Genomic DNA, 19212 nt, shown 5'->3' on the forward strand with positions numbered 1-19212 from the left:
AAATGCACAAGATATCAGTGCAAAAGACAATGACTTTATGAATCCATTAACATTAACAAGTCTAATCGTTGTTAATGTTGTCGAGGAAAAAGACAAGTACAGTGCACATCTCATAATTAGTGGAGTTCACGAGATCACTGAAAGTTTTGTTAGGAAGCAATGAGCCCCATTCTAAAGCCAGTTTGAGTTCATGGTCCTCATGACAGCGAGCAATATGCTCACATTAACACGAGCATGGGTTATGTTCTCTGGCTCAGATTCCCAAACCGGCTTAAAGAAGAGTCGAATTGACAGTCCCTCCACTTGCTGATCTTTCCCAGCGTAGGAACATGTCCGAAATGCAGCTGGGTTGGGAACAACGTTTTTCAAATAACATACGGGTCCTCATAATGTCCATAAATGGTATATATCTGTACATAGAAGCATACATGGAATAGGACTTAGCTGTACATGCTGGACAAGTCAGCAAGAGCAGAAAATTGCTTAATCATGACCTTTTACCCTCTCATGAAGGAATAGGCAGCCAACAGGGAAACTGTACAACCATCAGTCAAGCCTGAATTCCAAAGCCAAGCTGAACAAAAGGAAAAATAGACTGAATATTGCTCATCACTAAATTTAGCTACCTTGCAACAGAGCTAAGAAGTAGAAGCTTCAAAAAGCACGTCAGCATTTGAATAGTACAAATTTATAGTTACCTTCAGGGCAGGACAACGTGAAGAAATCAGCCCGATATCCCATCTGAAGTGTTCTAAGGCTGAGCTGTTGGATTTCTGAGCCCTAAGAATACTCCTAGGATTTATCGGGAAATTGATAGTCACAGCCCAAATAGGGCATCCATACATTATTAAAGACATAGCGCTTGGTTGGTATGCTTTTCTTATGAGGCCCAAAGAATATTTCCTGGCTTGTGACAAATGCAAATTCTTAACAAAGTGCCCACCACAATACTCATTGATTTATGTCTTGTTTAAATATGAATTTCCAACACAGTTTATTATCAAAAACTATTCCAATCTATTGAACAATATGAACTACTCCAAGACATCTGTCTTTCAGATGCTAAAAGGATTTGCATCTTGACTTAACAAATGATGAGATTTGGGTTTTTGTAAAAAATAATGACACTAACCAAATATTTGACATGGGAGTCCATGGCTTAATATGTTTTTTTTACATACTACTGCTAAAGTGAATATGGACCACAGCATCTGATGACTTACTCCAATTAATAAGGTTGGAGGACCAGGAGAGTATCAGAGGGGTTTATCAAATCGGAATTATATATAGCCCGGGTGATGTTTGTTTTAACATGTTTCACAGGAGTCCAAAATATCCTTTTATTATTACTAACAATATGGTTATTCCCAAAAAGCCATCTTTATGGACATTAACATAATTATTAAATTTGATCAAATACTTTAATTGCTGGTTGGCTTTTTTAATCTCACAGAACAAAAGAAACAAATTTGAGACCGTAGGACGAGCATTTATAGATGATGCAACCGGCGACAAGATTGCAAGCTGATCATCAAACCAGTCAGACACTCTATGCCCCCTAGAGACACTTTTTATACCAAGAGGGTAATTCTTAGTAGAACCAGCACTATTAGCAAATACCACCAGGCTACAATTTTATGTTGTCTGCTCTATGTAAGTTTTAATCAAGATTGAGGTCAAGCATTATTATTGAGTAGAAGTTTGTTTAAGGATTGGATAAGAGTATTGTTCTCGTCATTCCAATGAAGGTTGGAGTCACCTAGTATTATGTTGTTGGTGTTCAAGAGTGAGCAGTGTGTTATCAGGTCGGATAGGTGTTCTCCGAAGGTGATTGTGTTGCCTGGCGGATGGTAGAGGAGATGACAGTATAGAGTTTTATTGTCTTTCGTCATTATGGTGGAGGTTAGATATTCAAATGTGATGTAGGAGAAGGTGTCGGTTTCAGTTATGGTAATGCTGTTCTTGTGGATGATTGCAACACCCCCACCACAATGGTTCTTTCTGTCTTTCTTGATGATTGAGAACCCTGGGGCACTAGCGTATCAATGATTGGGTAGGAGGATTCATTCAACTAAGTTTCTGTGATGAACGTGATATCAATGTCATGGTTCAGGATGGTTTCTGCTAGTTCTGTTGCGTGTTTAGTTGCAGATCTGCAGTTTTTAAGCATGCAGTTGGTCATTCCCTTGTTGTTGAGATCCTTAGGGGGAGGTGCCATGGGAATATTGATGTGGTTAATTGGTGACCTCATCGTTCTTGTTGGGATGCAGCCTCTCCCAAACCCGGTGATTATCTGGATCATGGAGCTGGGGTTGTCATTAGTTCATAATGAGTGGTAAGTATTGGCAAAATCTGTCACCTCCCTCAGGGACATTGCGGCACTTGTTCTTTTTGGTCTCTAAGGCTGATTTATTAAAGGAGTTGAGTTCCAGCTGTGCGGCGGTGTCTAATTTCCAGCTGTCCTTTGTGGGGCAGTCCAGAGATGGAGAGTGTCTGTCAGTGAGACTGTGGTTCACTGTGTCATTGGTAACTATTTTGTTCATGATGGTTATTGTGGACATGTGGTGTGAGCACTCCTGTCATGTTTCAGACAGTAGATTGTTGAGTGCTGATGGTAGGTGAAAGTCGGGTGAATTTGTTAGTGGGTCGCCCTCACAAGCAGCCTGTGGGAAAGAAGATCCTGGTGAGGGAAGGACGGAGGGGGTGTCACAGGGGGCTGGGGAGTCGCAGTAGTGACGTTCCTCAGAACTGGTCTAGATAAGATGTTTTTAGTGTGCAAGTTAGGGCTAGTGTAGAGGAAGAGAGAGTGGTGGCGGAGGGGATAAATTTGAAGTTGATGTGAGTCGTGAGATTGTTTTGTGTTGTCATTAGTGGTGGCGGTTGGTTGGGGGAGGGGGTAAAGTGCAAATGAGTAATGGCATTCCATAGCGTTGGGAATAGGGATTCAAATGAATCTAGGTTGGTGTTGTTGACTTGAATCAAGACTATTCCATTTCTGTAGATGGTAGCAGAGGTGTTGTCAGTGAACGAAGGAGGGTTTGAGTTCGAGATTGTCAGTTTGCAACGGTGAGGGGTGCTGGTTGTTTTGGATATAAGAAGGTAGGTCCTAAGTATAGTGTTCCATTTCGCAGTTCGTTGGGTGTGGAAAATGAGATCCATTTTTTGTTGGCCTTTAGAGGAATTGTAGTATATATCAGCAAAGAGTGTTTCAGGGTGTTGTTTAATCAGCCTATGTTAGAAGTTTTTTCACCTTTGTTGAGAGATAAGGGGGGATGATGATGGAGAAAGAGTTTGGGCCATGGGGTTTGTTGCACTTCGGCATTGAGGGGAGGAGGGAAGTTGATGAGGCAGGCAGCATCTTGCCTCAGAGAGTACACTGATGTCGATTATGCGTAAATAGGCGGGTTTCAACCCGGGGGTCTACCCTGGATATTGGTATAGGAGGGGAAGAGCAGGGAAGTGCTGGAGGCAGCCTGGAATCAGCCCAGTCCTTGATGAGAGCTTAACGAGTGTTTATTAATTATTTAATTATTTTACTTTATGAAACTTCCTTTAGAATCTCCCTACATAGATGGAGAGAGACTGGTTGTGTAATGATTAGGTAGTTAGGTTGGAGAGTTGGTTTCCCTTGTCTTTTCCAGTGCTGCAAGGGTAGAATATGTCCTTTGTTAGGTTCCACGTTATTTTGTTTCCCTCTTGGTGAGAGTCCTCTTTTTGTTTCTCAGACTGGATTGTGAGAGTATAATTAAGCCTTTGTTAGTTTCCATAGTTTCCTCAACCTAGGTCATGAGAGGGCCGTGGAGTGCTCCTGCCAGGGGGAGAGTCACCAGCGCCTCTGTGGCACCCGGAGGGCATCTGGAGAATCCCTGCAAACCCCGGCGATGCAGCAGACCCGGTCCCACATCACAGCCGGTCTCGTGTGGCACAGAGGGCCAGCAACCACTGTCCACTGATAAACAGCCAAATTCCTTGCAAGCTGGGCCAGCGAGTGCCGTGACCGGCTTGGGCGATATAAAAGCCTATGGGCCAGGACCTGGGTTTCTAGGGCCCATTGCATGCATTCCCAATAAACAGGGGTGCCAGGCAGCGATGCGCTCTTCCACCTCAGCTACTTTTCCTTGCCATACAACCATTTGAGGCCAGGATTAGGGGCGACAACTTCGACAAGGCTGTCAGTAGTATCCTGACATTGAAGACAATGAACGTTTATGCAGATGATAGGTTCCCTTTCCTGATCTCCTCATGACATCTCCATTGACCTTGAGGTTTGCTGGAAGCTCAATATTGCTCCTGCGTGGGAAGAATTGTGGAGAGACAATGTGGATGAAATGTGCTTCCAAATGTCGTTATGGAAAGAGTAGCTTTAATCAACATTTTCGCACTTCCTACAACTCTCTACATCCTACAGAATTACACTTATGATATTTCCGCTCATTTCTATAAACACAATACAGGATAACTCCCAAAGCTTCTACTACTGTAGAGTGCATTCTATAATTGGACCCAGGCAGTGTACAGTTGTTGAGATGGGCAGTGCAGATGTGCACTATTGGACAACCTAAATAATTGGTGTGAAAGACTGGATGATCTTGCCCTCTGTCTCAAGCTTGAAGTATTTGAGGGCTTAGACCTGTTAGGAGTTCTCTATGGCTTCCCAAAACCCATTGCATTTCCATCATTACATCAAGCTGTGGGTCATGAATGATTTTATAGTCCATATTAACTCGCCATTCTCAGTTGCTCTTTTGAAGTAGTGTGGCTCACTGGTTAGAGGCAGCAGACCCGAGAGCAGAGGACGGCCCGGGACCAGGGTTCGATTCCCGGAGCGGCAGGTTTCTGGACCAGGGTCAGCGGACTCGATAATTCTCTCGCCTCGGTGCCCACTCTGATCAGCGATCACACTCGGCAACTCTGGGCATTAGCTTGCCTCATCTTCACTAACGGCCCCACCAGACCGCCGGGGATGCCTGGTCTCACCCTGGAGATACCCATTAAGGGACCATCTCTCAGGGAAGCCAGGAAGGGTTTCGCAGCGGTCGAAGCGCCTTGGGACCCTACGGGTAAGTAGTGCGCTATATAAATGCCTATACATTTACATTTACATTTTGCTTTCTTTTCCGAGCACCATAAGTGGGAGTAGAAGTAGATGGTCGAATGGCATAGATCTGGTGTGATCATTCAGTGATGCTTCGGTTAAAACATTTTTTTTTTGCATACAGTGACACGTAATTCAAATAAGTCTGAGATCAGTGTTGACTGCTCAGATTAAAATGTGTTTTGATGCGTCAAATGCATCTGTGAGTGATAACAACACAAACAAAGTGCATGGAGAGATGTTGGTGAAATTGACTTACATGTCCCAGTGAAACTGTATAGTGTGCTGATGCCTGCTGGGAAGTGCATATACTTAGTGCGATTTAGGTGGAACGGTATTTGCATCTGAAACAAATACAAGTCAAACAGAATCAAGGTTTCATATTTGATGTCCATATTCTCAGCACCATCGTGTGGCACAGGTGGCGTAAACGAGTTAGAAGGAGAGGCCCAAGGCTGCTCCTGTAAGTCAGTATAACAAGACCTTTAATAACAGGTATTAAACTCCTTGGGAAAGGGATCGAATCAGGCACATTAGCAAACATGCTCGCAGTCGCACGATGCGAGAAAAATAAATTAGAACATTGGACACAGCTGGGGTAAAAAACATAGTAGACACTTTTAGACAATCAGTGAAGTCAGGCAAAAATGTAAGTGGCGCTATAATATACTGAAAGAGATGGTGTAAGACTCAGGGCGGGACACAGTTTAAAGCCGAAGCAGTTGTATGATTGAGCATATCTGGCACTGTGGGGGGGCCTCTGCAGGTTGGCTTCACACAAAATAGTTACAAATTGCATCAGGATTCAAATTAAGTGAGCTAATTGAAGCGATCTGTTGACATTTGCAAAATCGCTTAGAAGTATACAAGTAGTGTTGGAAACCAGTGACTGCACATTTTATGCGCTAGATCGACTGTAAGTAAGAGTTAGGTGTTAAGGTTAGGCCATGCTTGTCAATAAGGTAGCATACAGCTTTCCCAGCGTTCCATCTGATTCTCCTGCTTGTAAAGCAAGAAAAGAGGAAACATCGTCACCAGTGGGAAATTAGAGCCGGATTAAGAGTGTGCTGATACTGGGGTACTGGATGGCATACTGGAAATAGTGGCCCGGCCCCCATCCACTACCAGAAATCTAGATGGCATGATATTGACACAGGCCTCCTGCAATGAGCAGCCACCAGCAGGGGGTTGGTAGGGCGCGGCCCCGCTCCAGGTCGGCAATCGCGTCAGGTTGATTTAGAAATGTAGGGGCATATTATCAAGGGGGTTTATCTCCGCTTTTTTGGCTTTAAAAGCCAAGAAAGCGGAGATAAAATTATCTCCCTATTACCTAGCTGCCGCTAACACCAGTTAGCGACAGCTAGTAGGAGATAGCGACCATCTTGGGCCCCACTTTGCATGTCAGTGATATTTATCACTAATGAGATGCAAAGTGGGCGTGCCAAGATGTTAGAGACTGAAAACAGTTGCTAACATCGCTAGTTCCTATTACCAACTTTTAGAGATATTCGCGCTAAGCGGGAATATCTCCAAAAGCTAACACCTGCCCTGAGCAGTTCTTAGCCATGTTATCCAATGGGAGGTGGATAACATGGCTAAGAGCATTAGCTCGCTAATGCATGAATATCGCTGACTTTTCAGCGATATTCATGCTTTGCGGCGATTTTTACCGCATTTGCGTTAAACCTTGGTAATACCAAGGTTTATTTGCGGTAAAAATCGCCGCAGCGCTGCGGTAAATTTTTGTCTCTAGCCAAGCAATAGCGATAATTATCGCTATTGCTTGGTAATATGCCCCGTAGGCTTTGGAGTTACTAACGCAGACTGCGCTACTGCTCGCCAATCTTGCTCCACATGAAGGGGTAGTTTACCCCGCAGTTTGTAGACTGCTGAGTAGGTGCAAAACCTGGGAACTACAATCCTGCATGAGTCGCCACACCACATGCATGCCGTTGGTAGTGCATAGCCATGGCCCACTGTGCCATTCTGCCAGTATGGCATTTTCCCAGTGGGCCTCCTGCAGCGAGGTTCTGATCTGGACATTTTACCTGAGTTGATTTCAGTTTCAAGTCTTGCCCTGGGTGTGGCCTCGCCCTGGGTCAGCAGTTAAGTCTGCCTGATGGAGGGAAGCAAGTGTGTGAGGGTTACTGCATTGAGTTTATCAATCATGCAGAACAGGAAGTAGCCATTCGCGTATTAATAAACAGTCGAGACAAAACCACTATTAAAGCTTCCGGCAAACTGCTATTTTTCTATTGCTCTTGATGGTGAGGTGGCTCTGTGCTGTACAAATGTAAGGGTGGAAGGATTTCAAAAGCTTAAAATGAAGGAGAAGCAAGTAGTAGTGACTTATCTGCTGGCGAGCCGCTTTTAAAAGAGGCAGATCATCTCTTGGATACATCCTTTGTTTACTGTTATCTCTAGAACTTTATCCTTAATGATGTAGTGCGGCTGCTGTGAGTTGCTATTAAAGGATAATGCATAATGTCAGCCTCCGTGTCTTTAATGAAATCCAGATTCTCTGGTCATGATAAGAGGAGAATCGCAATTTCAAAAATAAAGGCTTATACACCAAAAAAGCCTTGGCTCAGTTTTAATCGGGCCTGAATTCGGTCTTTCCGTTTACTGTTTTACGCTGAATGCAAGGTGCTTGGTACGTGTATATTCAAGATCCATCTGGTGCATCTGCCATAGTCCTTTGCCTCATTAATTTTTTAGGAGGGTACTTGGTAAAGCTGGCGTTCACAAACCCAATCCATTGTTAACCCAGACCTCAGTTTTAATGTTAGACTGCAGGCTAAGGCAGGCACAGTTAGCCTTGTTTATCTTACTGTATTACCTGCTGAGAAGATTGCTCTACTATAGTCCTTTCTAGGCCTGGGTGGATAATGCGGAGTTCAGCTACGCTAAACTCAGCTAAGTGGCCTAAAACTCTGCCGGCACTAATCGGAGTTCCACAAGCGGCGGAGTGCATAATGTCACGCCATTCGCACTGAATTTTAGTGCTGGAAAATCAGCGGGAACTGCACTGTGTGCAGTGCAAGAGGGAGCTGCTTCTTTCTGCTTGCTTGCAACTCCGCCTCTTTTTCAGCATCTCTAACATCTTGCTGCTGCCACACACAAGTCTGTTGTATGGTAACTAAAGCTAGGTAGGGCGAGTAGCTTTGGGATTTGATCAAAGGGACAAGAACGTCAAAGTGATCTTCGTACATACATCGAATCAGTCTACACAATGAGCACGTGGTGAAGGATTGAATCCTCTTTGTTGAAGCCTTAAGCACAGCTACTGTGTGAATGTTCTGCCATCCGTATCTTATGGCCGTAGAAGGTGTTTATATGATACTTATGATTATCACTTTCATTTGTTTTTCTGAATAATTGCATGTTGTGACAATTGAACTTTGTACTCTACATGAGGATGAGAGCACATTCTGTTTGTAGGCTAGTGCAGTCTTTGTTTCGGCGTCGGTGTGTTCTGTCGGTGATTGTCAGTGCACTATCGTGCAACAATCACTGCTCTGAGTGTGCTTTGTGAGTGATGGTTGGAGTGCTGCAGACAGAGGTAAGTGTGCTAAGGTCAATTTGGCTATTTGTAAAAAGGTCCTCATGTTTTATGTGACAGTTCTTTTGTGATGGTCAGCGTGCTCTACAGGCAAGTGATTGGTGAGCTAGCAGTGCTTAATTTGAGCAGGTGCTTTCAGGTGCTCAGCACCGGCACTTCTTTCACATGGCCGGGGCTACAATTTCTGACCCTGCAGGTGGTGGTCTCAATATTAATTGTTCAAACTCAAAATAAAAAGAATAACATACATTGCAGGGTGACTGACTGGTAAATGTTCAAAGACAGGCCAGCACACGTCTGTCCAGGCAGACATGATTGTGTATCACCACGTTAGCGATGATTTCATCACGCCGATCATAAATCCAAGAAGTTATCGACAAACTATGGTTTGCATTCTATTCCACAAGGCTGCTGCACCATGCCACTGCCATGAGCCTAAGCCTCCCATTGGAGAATTGTAGCTGGGGGCTGGCTCATGACGGAGTTCAGGCAAGGAAGCTGCAAGAGCGCGTTTGGAACGTGGGAGTGAGGGCTCTTGAGGAAGAATAAACGAAAGTAAGTGTGGACTTTCCACTTGCTGCGTAGCCAGAGTAGCATATCCTGCAGCCCTGTTTGCTGCTATCCTCAACGTACTCGATGCGGCTGTGGCCCAACACAACTTTTGTGTGCCATGGTGTCACCTGTAGAATCTGTGTGCTGTACCCCAGCATGGTAATTGCTTTGGGTGCTTGAGTCCAGTAGGCACCACAGCATTGGCAGCATTAAAGCTGGGGACAATGCCTGTGCTGTAACAAGCAGGATCACAGCAAGCTGAGCCGTGGATGCCGATGCCGTCACCATCCCCGGACCTACTAATTACAGGTAGCACTAGTAGTGACATCACCTGCTGTGCTCGAGCAGCCGTCTGTTCCGCAATAAACCCATCATACCGCACTGACTAATATATGCAAAAAAAGCATTTTCATTTGGTGTACATTTTGATTTTGCACTCGGCGTAGGTAAGAAAGTAAAACACGCCATCTTTCACTTCTTTAGGAATGACAACAGGAAAACGCAAAGTTCTAAATAGCAGGGACATGTACAGGCTGACGACAGGGGTCACAGGCAGCAGCAGTGTTATAGATGAGAGAGAGAGCAGGAGAAAAGAGGAGAAAGATACAACAGGAAAGGAGAGAGATAAGACGGAACTAAGTAGAGGAAAAGGAGACCAAATCAGATACAAAGATAAAACAGCCATGATGTGAAGAAGAGAGCATTAAGAAGTGTGAAGATAGAGGAAAAAAAGCAGACTAATGATAAAACAGAGACACAGCTAATCACTGCTAGAAGAGTTATAGTAAAGAGCCAAGATCGAGGTGAGAAAGAGCAGAGCATGGATAAAAGTGAAGAGAAAAAAGGCCAGGGCTAGGATGAATAGAGGGCAAATCAGAAATACAGGGAATAAAGTAACACACCAGTTGTGTGACAAAGAAGATAGAAAACAATTAGAGAGGTGAGAGGATAGACTCGTAGAGCAAAGACTTAGGGGACAGACAACGAACTAATCAATGTTAGAAGATAGAGACTGAGGCAGTGAGAGTGTTGAAAGTGGGCTCACCGGAGGAAGAAGTGAGCTGTGGCCTTCTTCACAAAATGTTCAGCACCTGCACTTCTTTTTTTACAAATTAAGCACTGGAGCTATGTGCAGGGGTCAGTGAAGACAGTGAGTGGATGTCAGTGTGGCATGGTCAGTATGCTCTGTGGGTGAAAGTCAAAGCACATTGCGTACAAGGGTCAATGAGTTCTGGGTGCTATGGCCACAATGCTCTGTGTATTGATGGCCAGAATGCTTGTGATAATGTCCAGTCCGCTCTGTGTGCAGTGGCCAGTAGACTTCGCTTCAGATGCCCAGTATTCGGTGAGCAGTGGCCTGATCACCAGCGCTGCCTGTATGGATTGGCCAGTGCCCTCAGTGTGTGACGTCCAGTGCACGCTTTGTTTGATAGTCAGTGTCAGACCCCTTTCGACAGGGGGTGACTTTACAGTTGGGGTTGTTACTCCTCTGGTGTCTTTGGGTTCAGAAAACTGGGCCATGTACATGCACTCTTTTTATGATTGACTATCAAGGTAGTGAGGGTGAGCAATCAAAACCTTTTTAGGGAGGTGATGAGGGGGCCTGTGACTCTGAATTAAATAGTCTTAGTAAAAATAGAAGTACTCTAATACACAGCAACATGAAATACTACACAAAGTAATTGAGGATTCAGCTATAGGGTTCTACAGCGGCATCTATGGGTCTGCAGCCTAGTATGACAATTCTCACACCATCAGCATTGGTCTAGCACAACTCATATGCTGCCTATGATATCTATAGCATCCTATGAGAGATGAATGACTATGGTAAGAATCAGGCTCAGCGGCAGGCTCATTATTCAACTATCATGTTTGGTAGCCTTTCAGTTAATTTGTTTGGATCTTAATTAAAAGAGGGCAAAATGGCACTAAAGAATCCTACCCAAACCTTCAGCCTTATCGTTTTGATTTCAAGATAGAGTCTGTCAGTGTGCTCCATGTCAGACCCGTGTTACCTATTTGCTGGGACATGCTTCAATCTTGAAACTAGTGGTGTGCTGGTTGTGGTCATACCAGTAGCAGCCGGTGGTGGGAGGGCTGCAGGGCGGTGGGGCGGGGCGGGGTGGAGCAGGGTGAGGGTAGTAAACTACGGCATACGGCCGAACAGAGGTAAGTAAACAAATAAATAAAACAAATTTCATTGCACGCGCTGCATTGCCAAATGCGATGCAGCGCTCAACGAAATTCGTTTTATTTTTTTATTTGTTTACTTACCTTTGTAGGGCCTTATTCCATAGTTTACTACCCCCTACCCTGCTCCAACCCAACCCCGCCCTACCGCCCACAGCACTCCCACCATCTGCAGCTACTGGGTCATACAAAGAACATAAACAGCCGACTCATGAGCCGAGCCTCTTGGATCTTTTTGCCTGACAATGAACAGCACTGCAGGCGATGGCAGCGATCTTCCATCTTTGGCAGTAGCGACCTCCATGCCATTAGGGGGTCCTCTGCTACAGCTGTGTTGTCGGGTATTGCAGGTCACAGAACATTGAGGCAAGAGCAGAACAGGTCTATCTAGGATGGGTATGCTCAGATGTGAGTCCCATGCACTCCACACCACTGGATTCAAGCAAGCCAGGCTGAAGACGACTGGATTGCCAGAAACCGGTCCTCGGAAGCTTGTTTGCGGTCCAGGGTAGGCATGGCTTGGCAGTTCGGGCTGGACTGTTCCCATGAGGCACATGGTCAGACTGATTTGCTTATGGCCATGTCTGAACTGGGGTGGTGTGGAGTGCAAAAAAAATGGATTTAGGCCCATATCTCTGTACTGGGGTGAATGTATGACATTGTTCTGCATTCTGTCCATCAACTGTGGTTTTTGCTCTCTAGTTATGCTACAGTGGTGCCAAACAACAGGCTGTCAAATATGGCGTGTCAATGCTCCATGCATTTTGCCACATGAACCCCGCAGGGAGGCTGCATGGCCCCTCACAGGTCAAGCTGACACTGGTTACATTCACAGCACAAGTCAGCTCTTCTTGATGGTACACATACAGAGAACACAGCTTGGCTTTTCCTTCTGGGCAGTCTCTCTGTGTGTAGGGCCAGACACTCTCCTTCCCTGTCCAGGCAGGCATGTGGGTGTCTAGTCTCTAGGCAGACCCGCAGCTTCTCCAGCAAGTTGTGCTGCCTTCAGGGGATGTCCCCTGATTTCTGAGAGACTGGCTGTCAGACAGATGCCAACCCTGGATTCACAGCATGATCTTCAAGTACTCTGTGGAACACTCCTTTGCGTAGTCAAGAACTTGAAAATGGAACATGGTAAGATGGTTTTCAGATTTATACTCACTTTCCAGACAGGTGATGTTGATCTACTGTCTAAAGCCCTTATTCTGGGTTGTGGGGGCTCTCTTTCAAATGTCACTTTCTGGCTATAGTGCAGACTCAACCTGTGTGAAAGTTAGTGCTGGCTCCAAGAAGGAGGATCAAAAACATGGGCTCATGATTGGGCACTGAAGTAGAAATCAGGATTAGGCAACAGGTCAGTCCCTGCCTGGACAATTTCTCAACTGGAACATTGGAGTGTGCTGATTCACACCCTACCATCAAGCAAATGGTAGTGCTCGGGAAGGTTGCTCTGTCTCCATCCAACCACACCTCACTGTCTGAGGCTCCTCGAATGCATGAAATACACATCCACTGTCTGGGGAAGCTATATTCCGTATATTCCGGGGCTTTCGAAAATAGATCCTGCTGGCCCCGGCAATCATACACTCACCACAACATGGAGTCTTACTACCATCCATACAATATGTACATGCACTTGACACATGCACAAGATTTCAGCGCAAGTATCTGGGTGTTACATCTAAGCCAAACTTTACACAAGTGGGCTGGTGCGCACTTACCTTCCCCTGAACCAGAAAAAATGCCTCTTCACTATCATCAGCCTACAAAAATGTGTGTGCTGCTAGCAATGCTTCATGCCATCAACCCAGGACATGGACAGTAGTCCTTTCTCATTATGGAGTGCATGACTGGTGTGCCCCTACAGGCCACGTAGCAGGTTCTGAACCTTGAAATCACCATGGACAGGCTGAGGCCTAAACCCAAAACCAATTTTATCATGTCAGAAAGCTGGGATGCTGCTCCATATGGGGCTGGGCTGTGGGGATGTGGTAGACTCAAACAGCTCCAAGTAGAAGAAAACAACTTCCTTTGGTGCCTGTTGATTTTAGGACAAGGAAACCCATTGTACTTTGAATTCGGCATGTCCACTATAGCAGCCTAGACTGCCTTGAAGCCTACACCGTACTAGATGTTCACACTTAGAAATCCCTGAGCATCAATGTATTTAAAATCAGTCCAAGAAATGGTTGAAAAATCAGGTGGGGAGGGATAGAAACTTTATCATTTTAATCTTCTTTTAACGCAGGTATAGCTAGCTCATTACTAAAAGGAGTCAACCCAATTTGTCAAGAAGTGGTATTGGTCTTATATCAAATGAGATCTTGAAACTAAGACACAAGAAGAGGGCCAAGCAGCAAGATATCTCACCCACAAGTTGATTCCCAGATTTGAGGCGTATTTAGAGGAGTTATATTCAGACCTGAAACGCTCCCTGCATTTAAGATTTAGATTGGGGACTTTCCCTACTAAGGTGTATCTAGCCCTGTATGGAGGAAATCCAAAGGTGAGCATTTAGTGTCACTTCTTGGTAGTTGGCAAAGATACTGTGATGCACTTTGTGTTGTTTTGCACTCATTTTACCCCTGAACATAGACGGTGGTTCCTCCCATGATTTGGGCAGAGGGAGCCATGGTACTCTTTTTTAAGGCAGATGACACCTCAATCGTTATCTCAGTTTCTACCTATTTATGGTAAGTGTGGCTAAAAAGTGGATCTTGGGTGGTATCACACCCTACAGAGGCATAGGGCCAATCATCTTATTTGCTTACTGAGTAATCTTGTGTATAAATATGTGTTAGGACTCTGATCATATAGTATAAGCACATCGGAGTCTTCAAAATTGGATGTAATTTGTGAGCGTTTTATTCCTTCGGTAGTGTCCTTAGATGATTGTTAGAATATGTTTTAAACAATGTCCAGAGTTGGGATTTTATGGATAGAGCAATCTTGTTATACTGTCATAAACATGTTTTTATATTGCAAGGTTTTATGCTGACGGCAATAAATAAATGTTTGAAAAGCATGTCAGCTGAGCCAACAGAAAAAGTCAGGATACCAGTTTCACATGCAGTCATGTCACTCAAGGGGGTACATCTCCAGGTACCACGCCTGGGGCACCCCTGTCCCAAAAGGCTGTGTGCTCTGAGTGCGATGGTCTGTTTGTGATGCCATTGATCTGTGTGTGGTTGTCCTTGCACTAGTGGTTCATTGTTCTGTGCTCTCTTGGTGGTCTGTGTGTGATGGTCAGCGCGTTCTGTGTGAAATGGCTAGTGTGCTGTTTGTAATGGCTAGTGCATGCAATGTAGGGTGAACAGAGCTCTCTGCGTGTGTTGTGTATGATATTGCGTTTTGTGTGTGATGGTGTAAGACCCCGGCTAAAGCTCTCCCTCTTTTTACAGATTGCCTCTTTACTGAAGGACAACGAGCGCATACAGTCCACCCAGACTCTCTCGCCCAGTGATGACGACAGCGATATCAAGAAAATCAAGAAGGTACCACCATGTTTACGCCCAAATGTATTACTGGGGATCCCAGGAATCATTATTTACACACAATTATTTCCTCATGCACTCAAAATATACTCACATGGATGTCACACTCATGAAAGTCCATTGCTGGTGCTTATGCCCAATGTATCTGTTAAATGTCATTGGACATGCTTATTATATAAGCATATATAGTGTCATATATGTAAACCGTTTTCCCTCATATACCGCGTGTTTTTATAGGATCATTGCACTCAAACACTCCACCTTATCACCTACACCAAACTGGAATTCATGCTACACACCTTCACATTTGTTTAGGGCACCTGTACAAAATCATTGCACATGTATTTCACTATTTACTATTTACCTACATGCAAATAGTATATCACATATGCGCATGATCCTTGCTCGTGTACACCACATCTGCGTTCCTTCATCACCTGTGGCCACATAACTCACAAACACATATAATGAATGATGGAGAATTGAACTCTCACTGTACGCCAACTTCCAAAGCTGTGTGAGATCTAAAGCTGATAACTCATTTGCTTGGTTAATCCACTCTCTCTTTCTCTCACTTGTTTTCTCTCTCTCTCTCTCTTTTTCTCTTTATCTTTCTTCCTTTCTCTTGAATTTTCTTTCTGTCTCTCACAATCTATATCTCCATAGCTCTCTTTCTCTCGCTCTTTAGCTCCATTGACATCTCTTGTTGCAACTCTTCTGGAGAGAGTTTGCCCCATGTTTTGGAATCCTGTGCCCTCCGCAGTTTACATTGACAGTGCATCATCCTATAAGGGTTAACTTGCTCTAAGAATAAGCTGAGAAAATAGACAGAGACCTGTCGAGGGGCTACCATGATGGACAGAGAACTGTCCAGGGCCTAGCATGGGAACGGAGAACTGTCGACAGCATGGCAGGCTTTGCAAAGAACTGTCTAGGCCATAGTAGTCTGGGCACTGTACTATTCAGGGTCTGATTGGGTGGATAAGTGCTGCCCATTATAACAACCAAATGTGATGGGTGGAAGGCTTGAAAAGTCTAAGCCACTGAAAGTTGCTTACGGTCCCACTTTAGTCTATTGTTTTTCCCCACTTCACCACTCCAGAAGGTGAAGAACCATATGCAAATTAATCTTGGTCTTGCTTCAATAGGAACCACCTAGTGAGGAAAAGCCAGGCCACATGCCTTCTGAATGAGCATACAATCAAACTGAGACCAGGTTCACGCTTGGCAGGGTTCAGTCTTGTTGGGCTTCATCAATGAGGTGCACCTTTAATACTGTGGCACAGCAATCATGGGATGAAAATCTGGGTATACTTGTTTTTGATTTTGTTTTGCTAAGCTTTCCTGGGCATGGCACAGTTGCCCATGGCTCCGCAGAGTTGTAAAGGGGGCGGGTGGGCATGGTAACACCGAGGACCACCAGTGTTAGAAGATTGCCAGTGAACACCAGAAGCAGGAAACGTTTTTCCTTGGTGGAGAAGGACACTTGGGTTAAGAATAACAGGACAAAGCACGGTGGTGCAATAGATTATAACATAGGTCTATTGCCTGGATTTACCCGACCGCTTAGATCAGAAACGAACAAAGACCTGAGTAAGTGCTGGTTGGTAATATCACAGATGATGATTCTAGGAGGCAAACCCCAAGACCAGTAGTAGTGACAAGCAAAAGCAAGACGATGGGGTAAATCAGCAGTCTGAATCAGGGGTCCTGCAAAGCACATGAAGCTAGACATAAGTGTTTTAAGTTGCAAGAAGAAATGGTAGATAAACACGGCCTGGCTTTTGTCCTGCCATGATATAGGGTTAGAATTGTAACCCTAAGGTGACAATAGCATCTCCTTTGGAAAGAGCATCTGCCTCCTTTGGAGACTGAATGTACCCGAGCAAAGCCAGATTCACCCCGATTGGACCAAATGATCCCTTCATAGTATCAGATGGAACACCCCGCGAGGCAGAATGCATTTGTTTAAACTAGACTGGCTTGTCTCAACTCAAGAAGGAAGTCCAACCCCTTATCAGGCAGGCCCCACTGTGTTCGCCCCATGGAAAGGCATGCAGAACATTCCCTTTTCTGGTCATTCCCCCTTTTGCTGTTGGTGATATTCCACTAACAATTCACAGGTTAGAAAGGGGTAATGGCTGGGTTAAAGACAGTGAGATTTTGAAGATGACTGTCTCAATCCGTCGTTCTCCACTAATAATCCTTCCTCAGCAAGCTTTGCTTCAGAAAGCATGTGGTTGTCTTTACATTTCACAGAACAATTTGAGGTATATTTGCATTGTAATGACTATGTTTAGACTGAATGGAAGTCTGCATTAAATGTATAAAACCAGTGTCTGATTTCCTTATTACAGTCGAGTTGTAAATAGTTCTCACCTGTAATAAGACAATTATAAGACTACTCTACTGTAATCATGTATTAGAATTGCCAGAGCCAGCAGGGGGTGTGAAAGGCGCATCCCTGAACAGACTATCCTCTGCCGTTGAAACTGTAAAAGGGATGGGCAGCTTATCAGGTACCTTTCTTCTGAATATTAGCCACCTGAAACCTTGGCCTTAAGGAGACCTTTATAATGCAATGCTTGTTTGCAAAGTGTATTTTCGGGGACGCGAGCAGGCAGCCGCCTGCTTGTTTCCACACATCCTAACTGATACTAGGGCCCTCATTTATGGGGTTTTGTCACAGGGCAGCAAAACAAGGCACCTTGCTGCACTGCCTACACCAAAGCGAAAGGGCGGGAATGCACTGTATTTATGCAGTATGGTGCATTACTGCCCTTTCTCCCTGCGCTGGCGCCGTTTCCGCAGCCTAGCGCCAACATAGCCACCTTTGCACTAAGGTGCAAGGGTGCCTTCGATGCATGTAGGATTGTTTTTTTGAGGCGTTTTCCTCTGTATGTTGCTGCAAAATGCAGCACACATATAAAGTGGCAAACACTAGGAGAAAAAGTACATATTTCTCCTTGTTACGCCTCACCTCGGAAGGGGTACAGATTTGGCGCTTCCCTGAGGTTTACATTGTAAATCTGGGGCTGCATCAAAATCCATGGGTGTCGTGTGAGAAAACCCACTGCAATGCCCATGGAACACCTACCGGGCCCAGAGTGAGGTGACGCAACGATTTGCGCTGCGTTGACTTACTGAAGATTTATGAGGCCACTGAAAGCCACGCAGGGTGGCTTTGCCTGGCTTCCTATATCAGATTGGGAGCCCTGCGTCACGCATATACCACTTTACATGGTGCAAAAGTGACGCATGGCTCGTATAAATAAGCCCTCAAGTTTTTTTAACTTACTTACATAAAAAATAATTAAAAGAGGTATTCTTAACAAATTGCAAACCACATATTGCCAGGTTCGTTTTCGCAGTACAGGTTCCACATTTATTCTGCATATTCGCAACCAGAAGGTCTCTTTCATTAGAATAAGCAAGAGACTGAACTGTTTATGCCTGTTGGGGGATGGTGATGATGTGGCATCTATTGTAAAAACAAAAATACTCCCTGGCTTATGTTAAAAGTATATTGCACGCCTCCTCAGAGTGATGTGACCTTAGGAAGGACCTTTACAAGGTCAGGAAACTCCAATGATTTGCAGTATCTTTTCTATATACAGTGGGGATACTTTATCTCAAGCTGGAAGGACATTTTGCATGAATGTTCGTTCTCTACACAGGGGTGAAAGAGAGTATTATTTGCTAAGCATCCATTGTCTCTCTCCCTCTATGTAGGCACTGATAGTCTCCGCAACACGAGATGAAAAACATTTTTAATGAGACGCCTATTTTCAGTCAAGATGTTTGCAATCCAAGGAGGATCTGCGGCAGACAGAGCTGCCATGGAAGGAGAAGGGAGAGAGCAGCTGGTGTCCTCGAACTGTCGCTATTCTTTCTCTGTCTCATTTTGCAAAGTGAAATACAAAAACAACAAAAAAAAACAGAATGGACCGGGTGCCAAAAGTCCCAATTTTTTTCTCGACTGGAATCCGTTTTCTCCAGACTCAAACCACCAAATAAATAGTCTTATGAGAGATTACTTTTCTTAAGCAGATGCTTAGTATCATGATTCCTATTCACGTATTATACAACTGTTTCAAGGCATTCAAAAAATAAGAAAAGAAAAATAAAATAAAAAGTTGACCTTTAGGTCCCAAGAATTATATATTTGAAAGAAAATTTCCATGATCACCTTACGCTATTTGGGCCCGACTGACAAAAAAAGCGAGGTTTGCATCTTCACATGAGTGTATGCTTTGCTCATTTGAGGAATTCACACAAGTCCCAGAATTACAGGTGAATATTCAATTTCTACCAAGTGC

The 19212-nt window shown here is 44.5% G+C and overlaps 1 protein-coding gene across 1 annotated transcript in view; it reads left to right on the forward strand.

Moving 5' to 3' along the window:
• Nucleotides 1–19212, forward strand: part of RASGRF1 (Ras protein specific guanine nucleotide releasing factor 1) — a 656364-nt gene that overhangs the window by 247577 nt on the left and 389575 nt on the right. The window contains exon 4 of the mRNA XM_086957896.1: nt 14801–14893. Within this exon, the coding sequence (XP_086814022.1) occupies nt 14801–14893 (93 nt within the window). The remainder of the gene's footprint in view (nt 1–14800; nt 14894–19212) is intronic.

The sequence above is a fragment of the Lissotriton vulgaris genome, chromosome 2_1, assembly GCF_964263255.1.
Source record: "Lissotriton vulgaris chromosome 2_1, aLisVul1.2, whole genome shotgun sequence".
Lineage (NCBI taxonomy): Eukaryota > Metazoa > Chordata > Amphibia > Caudata > Salamandridae > Lissotriton > Lissotriton vulgaris.